Here is a 12,569-nt window from a genome sequence, read left to right as displayed (position 1 = left end):
TACCCTAACGGCAGGACTCTCAAAATAGCTCAGCCAACACATCCCCCCCGCCCCCCCCCCCCCCCCCCACCAAGCACAACGCAGTCACACAGGACTCATCTTTGCTTCTGCCCCCACTCTCTGCAGGGTCTCAGCGAGGACGTGAGCATCAGCAAGTTCTTCGATGACCCTATGTTGCTGGAGCTCGCCAAGCAGGATGTGGTGCTCAACTACCCCATGTGAGCACCAGGCCACCTGGCAGCTCCCGCTCCCCGCGCTGGGCCACACCCTGGACTTAAACCTGGGCCCTGGTGGGACTCAGACTCCACGTGGTCAGAGCGTGTCTGGGGCTGCTGTGGCCGTCCTCAACAAGCCCGGAGCCCTCAAGCCTCCAGCCCAGAGGGAGGAACATTGGGCCTCCTGGTTCTTCCTATGGCCTCAGCCTGGCTCCATTGCCAGAGAACAGAGAGGAACTCAGGGTCCTGGAAGGAGAAGGGGCTGGAAGTGTTGAAGCCCGAGGGGCCCTGTCTTCAGGATTTACGTGAAATCTTTTTTTTTTTTTTAGTAGAAGTTTGACCTTAGACATGTTTTATAAGTGAACAGAACATTCTGACTGCTGCCTTGGTCCGTTCCTTTCATCCCCGCTGCTCTACCCTCTTCCCTTCAGCTCAGGCTCGTCCTGGCACTTGGGTTCTGGGTCTCTGTCATCTCCCACGAGGCCTTCCTGTCTCTGCTCCCAGCTGCAGCCTTCTTCCTGCCTGGTCCCCAGGGAGGAGCGCCTGCCTCTCCACTTGGTGTTCCCATGAGCACTGAGGCCTCTTTACCGCCCCCACTCCCACTCCTGTGGGTGGCCCTTGAGGGGGCTGGGGAGTGGTTGGGTCTCTGGGGTCAGAGGTCTCCTCTGCCCCAGAAGGCTCTCCTTGCCTTGGAGTTGGGGACCAGAGCCTTCCCTCGCTCTGCTGTCCACTGTGTGAAGAAGAGACCAGTGAATTGCCTCAAACTCCTTTATTAGGTGCATACCCAGATTGACTGACGAGGTCCAACTGCCTCAGGCCTGTAGGACTCCTACTTCTCCCTGGTATCCTGTGCGGTTCTCTTGATGTAGTCTCGGTACATCGTGTACACAGCGCCTGTGTGAGGGAGAAGGGAAAGCGCCCCATGACATCGCCCCTTCCACCCATTGCCTGGCTCTCCCGGGTGTCTGGGCGGGGGGGGGGGGGGGGGGGGGGGCGGTTGCTGACACTAGCCGTTCCCTTGAGAGTCCACCTCCCTGCTCATCTGTCCGCCCCAGGTCTCGACAGCTGCTACAAACACTTGGCTGCACAGCCTGGGGAGACAAGCCATGTGACAGTTGACAGAGCCCTTGCACGTATATTGTCTGAGAAACCTCACTGCAGGGAGGGAGGGAGGCAGACCCCGGTGGGTATTGTCATGTTGCACACGGGGAAACAGTCTGAGAGAAAGGGACTTGGCCACTGTCACACGGCGGGGAAGTACCACTCTGCCTTCTGATCCGGAGAGGAAGAGAAACCGCTGCATGTTCTCTCACCTCAGGACAGACTCATGAAACAGACTATGTACCTTCCCCTGAACAGGGGAGAATAAACAGGAAACCCAGAAAATGTTTTCCTTATGAGGGTTTCACCGAGGCCTTGCTGTGGAGCCTGGTGTAGGGAACAGGGACTGAACTCTTGTCCTGTAACTGTCAGGGCTCACGGTCAGATTTTGCCTCATCGGTTTTGCCCACATTGTCCCCCGACCCCACCAGCTACTCACCCAACATGATCGCACCCACAGCACAGGCCTGTGCCGCCACTCGGGTATGAATCAGGTGAATGGACATCTTGGTGGAACCACGAGCCTTCAGCCGGGAGATCCGGTATGCTGCCACCAGCAGGCAGCCTCCTAAACCTACAGAGGCAGAGAATGTGATGCTTGGGCCTCAGTCACCAAGCACATCGCTCTCCTGAAGAGACACTCACTAGGCCGACCGGGCCTCTGGATAACCAGCTGCCTTCCTGCTGCTGCTTTGGGGCAGGGGGCACCTGAGGGGACTGGGGAGTGGTTGGTGGAGTAGGGGCTGTCATTAGAAAATTTAACTGTTCTCAATGATTTTTTCAAAGTGACTGCCTCCTTCCAATACCTCGCCCCCCTCCACCTCCCTGTACAAGTAGCCCATCATCATGACTGTCCCACCTCCCTGAGCTCTTCTCCAACCACTGCCAGCCCCCATAGCTGTTCTCTTCCCCTCCCAGGGCCTTGGGGCAAGGGAGCCCAAGGGGACCCCAGGCTGCTCCTGCCCATCCTGACACTGGTGTCAGCCTCCCATGCGCTTGGTTGGCCGCCACCTCCACCCACCCAGCTGGCCTTGTTTATTGTCAGATGTGTCACCTTTGCTCTTGATTCACTCCTCTTCTAGCTGTTGATTAGTCAGTGGGCAGGACCACTCGAGTTCAGGGCTTCATTCTTTGAAAGGACCAGGAGACACGTGCTCTCCAAGAGAAGGCCCCCTCCTCGCCCCCCCATTCCTTCCCTTCCCACTCACCTATAGGCACCAGCGGAGACTCCCTCGTCTTCCTCAGGAGCTTCTCAGACACACTGTCCTCGCCCTCGGGTGGCGCCCACCAGCCTCTGTTAGCAGACATGATTCTGCACCCAGATGTTAGCAGCTGGGGCTCCTAGGCTTCAGCCCAGTCCTAGAAGGAGGCACCCGCAACAATAACTCCAGTTCTCCTCAGTCTGGGCTGGGAAGGAGGAAGTTGCCTGCTGAGACCTCTCTCACCATGCCCGACATGGCTGTCCTGTCTCAGATGGCTGGACCGTTAGTGCCGTTTCTCCCATCTCTTCCTCTCAACATCCGCCTCTCCCCAGCTCGTTCCAACTTCACTGTTTTCTCTGCCTCCCCCTCCACCATCTGCATCCCTACGGGTATGAGCCTTGGGCCAAGAAAAGCAGCTGAGAAAATCCTCAGATGAGGGTGGGAGGAACAGTCCTTTAACCTTGGGCCCCCCACGGGCCTTAAGTCTGTGATGGTTGTTCCCAAGGGAGGTGCAGAGGAAAACCTGGCCCTGGGCAGCCAGAGCCATCCCAGTGTTACAGCCATGGTGACCAGACCACCAGAGCCGGAGACTGAAATGATTAAACGTGGACTTGTGTATAGTTTCATGCAGATTTTGAACATTAATGTTAATGGAGCAAATTCTGGTCCCTGAGCTATTCTCTGTCTCCAGGTCCATCTCTTGCCAGGTTCTTTTCAGTTGCCAACCCCCTGCCTCCCTGTCCTGGGGACCCTTACTGCTCTACTTGTAAACCCCTATAAATGTCTGCTCTCATCACAAACTAGACGGAGTCCCAGACCGGGGATTCTGCCTGCTGGGTGCCTTCTAAGTCTAACCCCAAGACAAAAGTTCCTGGCTTGAGGCAACTTCTTATCCCTAGTTGCCTCTCTCCTCCTGGAGAAGCAAGGACTACTGGCCCCACAGGTCCACAGCATGCCGGTGCTTACCCTAGGAGATGGCTAGAAAGTGGAGTGCAAGCAGTCCGGCTAAGGCTCAGCGTCTGCTGTTTTGAATTGGCCAAGAGCTGATGATGGAGCTGCCACTATGGGGTCAGGGACACAGTGTCCGGTTTTAAGGAGACTTTGAAGTCAGGAATGGAGAGGGGAGGAGATAGGTCAGGACATCAGTCTTAACCCCCCATCTGCTGAGTTCCAGGCTGGAGCTCCAAGCACTGCTCAGATGCTCACTCGTGTCTGACTCTTTTTGACTGTAGCCTGCCAGGCTCCTCTGTCCATGAATTTTCCAGGCATGAATACTGGAGTGGGGTGCCATTTCCTCCTCCAGGAGATCTTCACGACCCCAGGGATCGAACCCTCAACTCAGATTTCCTGCATTGGCAGACTGATTCTTTACCACTAGCGCCACCTTGTGAAACTCCAAGCACTGTAAAGTAATAAAAGATCAGACGGAGGGGATCCCCTATCTCAATTCAGTCTTTTAATCCTGTGGAGGTTCATGGCTGGATCAGAGGTGGACTTGATTTGGAGAACTGAGATAGGAATATACCGGCAAAAATGGGCAGAGATCCTGAGTTTTCCCCCAAATTATATGGCCTCAAATACTCTTAAGAGGGGGACTTCCCTAGTGGTCTGGTGGCTAAAACTCCACACTGTCAATGCAGGGGGCCAGGGTTCAATCCCTGATCAGGGAACTAAATCCGAAATGCTGCAACAAAGATGGAAGATCCTGCATGGCTCAACTTAGGCCTGGCAGAGCTGAATAGTTATTCTAGAGCTTTGCTGGTGGCTCAGTGGTATAGAATCCGCCTGCTAACGCAGGAGACAAGGGTTCAATCCCTGGTCAAGTAAGATCCCACAGGCCACAACTACTGAGCCTGTGCTGCAGAACCTGGGAATCATAACTACTGAACCCATGTGCTGCAACTACTGAAGTCCGAGTCCCCTAGGGCCTGTGCTTTGCAACAAGAGAAGACACCGCAATGAGGCACAACCAGAGAAAAGCCCGTGCGGCAGTGAAGACCCAGCACAGCCAAAAATTAATGTTTTTTAAAAATACTCTTAAGAACAATGTGGGATGTAAATAAAATGCCTTAATTGTGGGAGACAGGCTGTCTGGTGTTGGTCTTGACCCCTCCAAGAATGTTTTCTGGACCCAGGAGATTTGTCCAAGAGTTTGAAACAGTTGTGACTTCCCTCACATCACCAGAACACTTTCTACTGCCTGCGGGTTAATACTTAGGTTATGCAGAGGACCATAGCCAGCATTAGCACCTATTCTGTTTCATGTATTCATATTTCAGAACTTTCCACCATTCTACACAGTAAGTAGCAGCTTGTTCCTGGACCAGGAACTGAGCTTCTGAGAGGCTAAATGAGTTATCCAAGGGTACACAGTTAGTGAGGGCTTCCCAAGTGCTTCAGGTGTAAAAAATCCGCCCACCAATGCAGAAGCCACAGGAGACGAGGGTTCTATCCCGGGTCGGGAAGATCTCTCAGAGGAGGAAATGACTACCCGCTCCAGTATTCTTGCCAGGATAATCTCATGGACAGAGGAGCCTGGCGGGCTACAGTTCACGGGGTCGCAAAGAGTCGAGTATGACTGAGCAACTAAGCATGCACACACACAGCTAATGAATGTCATGATTTGAACCTGGGTCTGGCTGGCTCCAAAGAACCTTCTTGCTAAGAAATGGAGAAAGACCGGGTGCACTGCAGATTCCCATTCCATCCCAGGCCTTTGTTTCTCCCCCAGATTACTCTCTGTCCTAAAGTGACTTTTCAGCACTGGAAATGTGTCCAGCAGCTGAGGTCTCTCTTCTCTCCCCAGCCCTCACTGCTCCAGGGAGAGGCCCAGGGTCACAGTCACTCCCCCGGGGCCTCTGCGTATCCCCAGCGTCCCTGGGAACTCTCCTCCCAGGCATTCACACACACTCCTGTGCTGCCTCTCCTGGTCCCAACGGTGGCTTGAATTCTCCAGAGATCAATGGTCTAGGCCAGAAGTGGGAGAGTAGAAATGTCTGGCTGAGACAGGGCAAGAATCAGGATCAACTCCGAGTACTTTAGAGAACAGGGGCCAAGTTAAGGAGAGCGAATTTCAACTTCTCCCTGTTGAGATGAGAGAAGGCAATGGCAAGACACTCCAGTACTCTTGCCTAGAAAATCCCATGGACGGAGGAGCCTGGTAGGCTGCAGCCCATGGGGTTGCTACGAGTTGGACACGACTGAGCGACTTCACTTTCACTTTTCACTTTCATGCATTGGAGACGGAAATGGCAACCCACTCCAGTGTTCTTGCCTGGAGAATCCCAGGGACGGGGGAGGCTGGTGGGCTGCTGTCTATGGGGTCGCACAGGGTCGGACACGACTGAAGCGACTTAGCAGCAGCAGCGGCTGTTGAGATGACCTCCTTGCTGTCCAAAGGACTCTCAACTAAGATCCCACAAGCCTCGAGGTCAATATATAAATTAATAATTAATTAACAAAAAAGATGAAAAACCAAGGCTTGAGTTAAACATCTTGCTCAAGGTCATAGTAGGTGACAGCAAAAAGCACTAGACTTCTAACCATTTCTAAAATCAAAGCTGGAGAACACCTAAAAGGTGGAGGGAAAGTTTTGAAATAGAAGAAATAAAATTGCTTTTTATTTCAAAAACCTCTGAGGACACACAGTAACCAAAACTTCAAAGAAGAGATTTCTGTAGAGTCCTGTTTTAGTAAACAGATAAGATAAAATTATGATACCGTTTTTGTTAATATGCCAAGTCTTTAAATAATTACTTTGATTTAACCTTTCTATGTTAGTAATTCGCTTAATAAACCTCTTTCTTCCAGATCAGGTCACACTAATATAAATTCTAATTTAGAGGGGTCTAATTGAATGATGCAGACAGACTTAATGGACACAGAGCGCAGGCCAGAGTCAGACATGGGGTCAGCTGCTTAACTGACTGCTCTCTAAATACCTGGTCTTATACCACTCAACCTCTTTTGAGTCTATGTCATCATCTGTAAAATGGAGGTAGCATCTACCCATAGGATCGATGTAAGGGTTAAATAGGGCTTTCCAGGTTGCTCAGTGGTAAAGAATCTGCCTGCCAGTGGGTTCAACCCCTGGGTCCAGAAGATCCCCTGGAGAAGGAAAATCACACAGACAGAGGTTGGACCCCACTGAGTGACTGAGCATACACACAAGGGTTAAATAATATGATTGTTAAAATTCCCGTCCCTGCTGCCTACTCCCTTTCTTCCAGAATGAGCAAGGTGGGGGGCGGGGGATGGGTAGCAGGCTAGGGGAGAAATGGAAAGTCCCTGACAACAGATGGGAAGCTTGCCATCTTCTGGGTGGTCCTGAATTCAGCACACTCGCATCCCTTGGCAACCCCGTCCTCCCTGTTGGAGGTGCTTCCCTGCCCTAACTGAAAGCTTCAGGTTTGTTCTCCTGATTGTGTTGGGGGAAGGGAATGGTTGGGGGTGGGGGACTTGGACTTGAGGCTGTACACAATCTAAAGACACAGCTGTGCTATATATAGCCTGAGGGAGCTGAGTGACAAGAGCGGGGCAGCGAGGGACGTGCAGCTTTTGCCTTGAGCTAAGCAGTGCTGTGAGTGAGGGGGTGATGATGAATGAACTGGACAGGGAACAGAGAATGCCCCGAGTTGGGGTAGGAATGAGAAAGACCCAGGCTGAAGGGCTAGGGTAATTACAGGGGAGAAAACTTGGGGCCACACAGTAGTGTCTGGAGGGCTTGAGGAGGAAAAAGAAGGCAGCAGGAACAGGCCAGGGCAGTGGAAGTTTCCGGATGAGATGGCTAGACTGAAGCAGCCTCTAGAAGGTACCTGGGGGAGGGGGAGGGTGGGACATCCCCTCTCTTTCTAAAAACAGGCACTGGTTCCAAGGACCTCGCAGCATTTGTTCAAGGACAGCCTTAAAAGCTACAGGCTTGGGCCAAGAAAGTGCCTTTGGTACCCACTAATCATTCTGGAAGAATAATCTCCTTGGAAGAAAAGCTATGACAAAGCTCAACAGCATTTTAAAAAGCAGAGACATCACTTTGCTGACAAAGGTCCATATATTCAAAGTTATGGTTTTTCCAGTAGTCATGTATGGATGTGGATGTGGATGTGAGAGTTGACCCATAAGAACAGCTGAGCGATGAAGAATTGATGCTTTTGAATTGTGCTGGAGAAGACTCTTGAGCATCCCTTGGACTTCAAGGAGATAAAACCAGTCTATCCTAAAGGAAGCCAACCCTGAATATTCATTGGAAGGACTCATGCTGAAGCTGTAGCTCCAGTACTTTGGCCTCCTGATGTGAAGAGCTGATTTACTGGAAAAGACCCTGATGCTGGAGAAGATTGAGGGCAGGAGGAGAAGGGGGCAACAGAGAATGAGATGGTTGGATGGTATCACTGACTCAATGGACATGAGTTTGAGCAAACTCTGGGAGATAGTGAAGGATAGGGAAACCTGGCGTGCTGCAGTTCATGGGGTCACAAAGAGTTGGACATGACCCAGTGACTGAACAACAACAATAATCATTCTGGAGAGACTGCTCACATATTTTTAAAGATTCTAAGAGGGTGTGTTGTGGATAATGGTGATGGGAAGGCTGAATGAGAGTGTAATGATAGAACAGAATCATGTCTCACGAAGGAAGAATTTTGAGCTGTGGAAGACACCAGCACAGACCCCAGTACTAACAAATGGATGCGCCAGAGGACTTGAAATGTTTTGCTAAAGTTCTGTGTTGGGTGCTTCTGAATACCCAAATTCCCCAAAGCACACTGTGAGAGGGGACTAATGTCTTGAGAGCCTACAAGATTTAGGTACTTCACATATTTAAGCTTCACAACTGCCCCAACTAGTAGATATCGTTATCCCCACTTTACAGATGAGGAAATCAAGGCTGAGAGAGGTTAAGTAACAACCATATCATACCACAGGTAAATGGCTCCGCTATCCAACCAGTAATGATAATCACTATAGACCACCTTACAATGAAAATTTAACATATGACAATGTGGTTACCTGTACATTTCATCACATTCTCACACCATCTTAGGCAAAAATCAGGCAGCACAGTGGTAAAGGGTCTGTGAGCCAATACAGGAAACACAGGTTCAATCCCTGGGTTTGGAAGATACTCTGGTGTAGGAAACAGCTAACCACTCCAGTACTCTTGCCTGGAAATTTCCATGAACAGAGGAGCCTGGGGGGCACAGTCCACGGGGTCTCAAAGAGTCGGACACAAATGAGCGTGTGAGTGCTTAGCAGATTAGAAATTAGATTAGAAACATGTGTAAATGGGGGGCTTTCCTGGTAGTCCAGTGGTTAAGACTCTGTGCTTCCAATGCAAGGCACACAGGTTGGATACCAGGTCTGGAAACTAAGATTCCACATGCCAAGTGGCCAAAAAAAAAAAAAAAGAGAGAAAGGGGATATACATAAATGAACGTAAACAGCTGGGCAGGACAGACCTCTGAATCCAGAGCCTCCAGACTTCCAAGGACTCTCACCAAGGCAGGGTAGCTCAGCCCACTGGGTTCTAGGCGTGTTCAAAAGTCCCTGTCTGCGTGGTACCAGAGGAGTTCTCTTCATCTCCCATATCCTTCTCCCCACCCCCAACTCCTGAGCATATTTCACACATCCTTCATTTGCAAGTAAATTGACCTTAACTTGAAATCCAGCATTAATACTCAAAAAACTGCTAGCTGGGCTCTGGGAAACACTGGTAAGGAGTCATCTTACTGTTTCTTTTATACTACTTGTATTACCCATTCAAAAAATTCTTTGACAAAAAAAAATCTGCTTTAAACAAAACCCCTCTGGCAGGAAGGAGTGGTATAATGTATGTCTCGGACAGGATTTAGCCACAGAACAACAACAACTACAGGTTAACTGAGACTTCTGGGGATTATAGCGGGGAGGGGGTTGTGACAGGAACATGCCCCCTCCCAGTAGCAGAAGTAATCAACAGCTTCTCATTCAGCCAGTCTGTGGCAGGCAGGGCTTCATATTGCCAACAGGGAGCTTTCCCAAATCCTACCTCTCTAGGCCTCTGGTCCCATCCCCCAGGACGGAAGAATGGGCTCTGAACCTACCAGCCAAGTGGAGACCCTGGAAAATGTGTAATGGAAATAATGACACACTGCAGCCTTCAAGTTGACCCTACAGTTCCCAAACCACAGAGCCCCAGGGTGACTCTCAAGTTCTCAAACTGGGTTTTGATCCTTTCCTGCCTGAGCCCCATGTGAATAAAAAGTGATGTGGTTCTCACAGCACCCGGCTCCCCTGCTCCCTGCCAGAGGCTGGAAACCAGACCCATTTCCCCATCATTTCCCGGTTTGAAACTTGAGGATTTTTTTTTTCCCCCTTCCCGCTGGTATCCTTTTTATGTTTCCTTCCCTCTGGTAGCATTTTTATATTAGCCACAGTGGCGAGCCTTCCTTCACGCATTCACTCTGTATACAATTGCCAAGCACCTACTATGTATTGGGCTGGGCTCTGGGAGCTGTGATATAGCTTCCTTGCCTCTAGAGAACTCATATTCTAGCAGTTGCCCTGATTTGCTCAGACCCTGGTCAATGCCTGGACCGCTGGCTTAGGTTTCTGGCCTCAGCTCAGCTCTAACTGGAATAAAGGATGTCTCTAGCTGGCAAGGTTATAGAGGAGAGGAAGGAGTCCTGACCAAGAGACAGAGTACTGACTTCGTTTCTATTTTTTAAACTATCTGCAGGTAAAACAGCTTAGCTTCCTTGGGTTTCATTTCCATCTTTAAAAGGTTGCTCTAGGGAATTCCCTGGAGGTCCAGTGGTTAGAATTCAGAGCTTTCACTGCTGAGGATGCAGGTTCAATCCCTAGTGGGGGAACTGAGATCTTAAAAGCAGCATGGCAAAAACACAAAAACCAAACAAAAAACTGGTTGCTCTACCTGGATAGAGACAAGCTGCATGCTTGAGAGTAAGATAACAAATATAGGAAGTGTTTGGTTCTCAATCTCCATGAAGAACGGGTAATGCTAAAAGATGGAGAGGCTTCCCGGGCATGTCCATCCATGAATTTATAGAAAAAGAATACCTAATAAACATTTGAGTGTATATATATATATATATATATATATATATATATATACATGTATAATTTACATGTATAATACACAATACATATTTGTTTATATATATACTTACATAACCAAATGTCTTAAAAGGTTATTAATTGGTCTTAGCATACCATAGAAAAGTAAACTACCCCTATTGAAAGAGAACAGCTCAAATGTGGCAACTAAACACACCTGAGTATCTTGTATTCAGCATTCAGATCAAGAAGAGAACAAGATCAGCCCCTCTCCCTCTGGTAACTATCCTTTCTCTAGGATAACCACTATCCTTACTTCTATCAGTACAAATCAGTTTTGCCTGTTTTTGAACTTCATATAAATGGAAAGTTTTGGGAAATTCATCTATCTTAAAGCTGCCTGTAGAGATTGTTCATTCTCAATGCTGTGTATTGTATGAACGTAACATTTTGTCTATCCTTGCTGTGGTTGATGGACATTTTGGGTAGTTTCTAGTTTCTTGGCTGTTACAAATAGTGCTGCCACGAATATTCTAGAACAAGTATTTTGTACATATTTCTGTGGAATTTCAGTAGAACTACAGATTCATAGTGCATTCCTAGGTTCAGCTTTAGCAGACATTCATTGCCAAATAGTTTTCCAAAGTGATTTGCACCAATTTATACTTGTACTAGCAATTGTTGGGAGTTTTAATATTGTAGTCAGTTTTACAACGATGCTCTCTCCTGTGTTATCTGTACTTTATTCCTATTTTCACATATTTACAGGGTCTTCACACTTGTCATTTTAATTTTTAAATATTTTTATTTATTTAGCTGCACCGGGTCTTAGTTGCAGCATGAGGGATCTTTACTTGCAACATGCAGGATAATTTTAGTTGTGGCATGCAAATTCTTAGTGGCGGCATGTGGGATCTAGTTCCCTGAGCAGCGATGGAACCTGGGTTCCCTGAATTGGGAGCACAGAGTCTTAGCCACTGGACCACCAGGGAAGTCCCCACGCTTGTAATTTTAAATACATCTGTAGAGAAGTAACAGTGACAGTGGGGAGGGCATGTGGCTCTCAGGACACGGCAAGTATAGGGGGAAGATAATTTAAATACCGAGGCCAAGCAGCTAATGAAAATGATTCAAGCTGCTGAGTGGAGAGGAGCTTGAGCCTGGTGGACAGACGCTACTCAGAAGGAACTGCCAGGAGAAAACAGAGGCTCAAAGTGAGTAAAACTTTTGACTTTTTAGAGAGAAGCCAGAAAGACAGATTTTTAAAATTTGGCAACTAATTGACAACTTTGGAAAACGTCCTACAGGCCAAACAAAACATCTGTCAGTGGGCCAGATGTTCAGCCCTCAAGTTTGTTTTCAACCTCTCCACTGGCCATAAGGGCTTGGCTTTCCGTCGGCGGGGGTGGGGTGGGGGTGGGGGGAAGTGTTTTATTTATACCAAGTCATCTCACTGGTTAAGAGTTTAACTTCCTCTGTGATCAAAAGGGTAAAATAAAAACCCATCCTTCTGTATGGTGATGGTCAATAAGATAATTTAGGAGCACTTTACAAAGTAAAGTACTCCCCCATCTCCTGAGTTCGACTTCCATTGTTATGCAGGTACCTCTCCTCTTAAAGCAGTTGAGGAGTTTTCATAACCCTACGGTGCAGTTCAAGGTTCGAGTTACCTATTCATACAAGTTTTTAGAAAGTCCTTTGAAAATGGGATCCTGCCGGGATGCAGAGGGTTAAGAGGAAATGGCCTATTAGGGTCTTGCTAATTCGAGAAGTCCAGGACCTCAAAAGTATCTAGAACAGTTAAGAGCCAAGCCTCGAAAGAATGAACGACCATTAACCTGACGAAGGCCAGTAGGATCTTCGAGTAACTGCAGAGCAGAACCTAGAACCGGGAATTAGAGTCCGGTGTTACATCCCCTGGCCTTGGCCGAGGACAGCACAGAAGACAACTCAGGGGCTCATTTGGACCAACCCAGGATACCCAGGTAAGGCGTGTCTT

General features: G+C 48.8%; 3 protein-coding genes across 6 annotated transcripts in view; 2 read left to right on the top strand and 1 right to left on the bottom strand.

Moving 5' to 3' along the window:
- EFTUD2 (elongation factor Tu GTP binding domain containing 2) overlaps window positions 1-598 on the top strand; it is a 36,556-nt gene extending 35,958 nt beyond the window's left edge. Inside the window, exon 28 of the mRNA XM_061144237.1 lies at window positions 127-598. Within this exon, the coding sequence (XP_061000220.1) occupies window positions 127-222 (96 nt within the window). The 3' untranslated portion in view covers window positions 223-598. The remainder of the gene's footprint in view (window positions 1-126) is intronic.
- Window positions 599-977: 379 nt separating this feature from the next.
- On the bottom strand, window positions 978-3,579 carry HIGD1B (HIG1 hypoxia inducible domain family member 1B). Of its 3 annotated transcripts, none has more exons than XM_061144240.1 (4): window positions 3,485-3,579; window positions 2,525-2,723; window positions 1,756-1,890; window positions 978-1,109 (listed from the first exon to the last, which is right to left on the bottom strand). In XM_061144240.1, the coding sequence occupies exons 2-4, from the start codon at window positions 2,622-2,624 to the stop codon at window positions 1,045-1,047; spliced, it is 300 nt and encodes a 99-aa protein (XP_061000223.1). In that variant the 5' UTR covers window positions 2,625-2,723; window positions 3,485-3,579; the 3' UTR covers window positions 978-1,044. The 3 variants fall into 3 exon arrangements, with proteins under 3 accessions (XP_061000223.1, XP_061000221.1, XP_061000222.1); XM_061144238.1 differs by having other exon boundaries at window positions 2,525-2,675; XM_061144239.1 differs by lacking the exon at window positions 3,485-3,579 and having other exon boundaries at window positions 2,525-3,297.
- Window positions 3,580-11,707: 8,128 nt separating this feature from the next.
- The window catches only part of GJC1 (gap junction protein gamma 1), a 39,826-nt gene continuing 38,964 nt past the window's right edge, over window positions 11,708-12,569 (top strand). The window contains exon 1 of one of the 2 annotated variants that reach the window (XM_061144233.1): window positions 11,708-11,784. The gene's annotated coding sequence lies outside the window, so the exon portion shown is untranslated. Of the gene's footprint in view, window positions 11,785-12,118; window positions 12,556-12,569 lie in introns of those variants that run through there. The other variant, XM_061144230.1, reaches the window with a different exon arrangement.

The sequence above is a fragment of the Dama dama genome, chromosome 5 (assembly GCF_033118175.1).
Source record: "Dama dama isolate Ldn47 chromosome 5, ASM3311817v1, whole genome shotgun sequence".
NCBI classification, from domain to species: Eukaryota; Metazoa; Chordata; class Mammalia; order Artiodactyla; family Cervidae; genus Dama; species Dama dama.
This window is presented reverse-complemented; position numbering and strand designations above follow the sequence as displayed.

Excerpts from the sequence above, each read along its gene's own strand:
- HIGD1B (XM_061144240.1), bottom strand. The coding sequence starts at position 2,624 with ATGTCTGCTAACAGAGGCTGGTGGGCGCCACCCGAGGGCGAGGACAGT. Across the intron at positions 1,891-2,524 it reads GTCTCCGCTGGTGCCTATAG|GTTTAGGAGGCTGCCTGCTG; the intron begins GTGAGTGGGAAG and ends CTGCCTCTGTAG. Across the intron at positions 1,110-1,755 it reads TGTGGGTGCGATCATGTTGG|GCGCTGTGTACACGATGTAC; the intron begins GTGAGTAGCTGG and ends TCCCTCACACAG.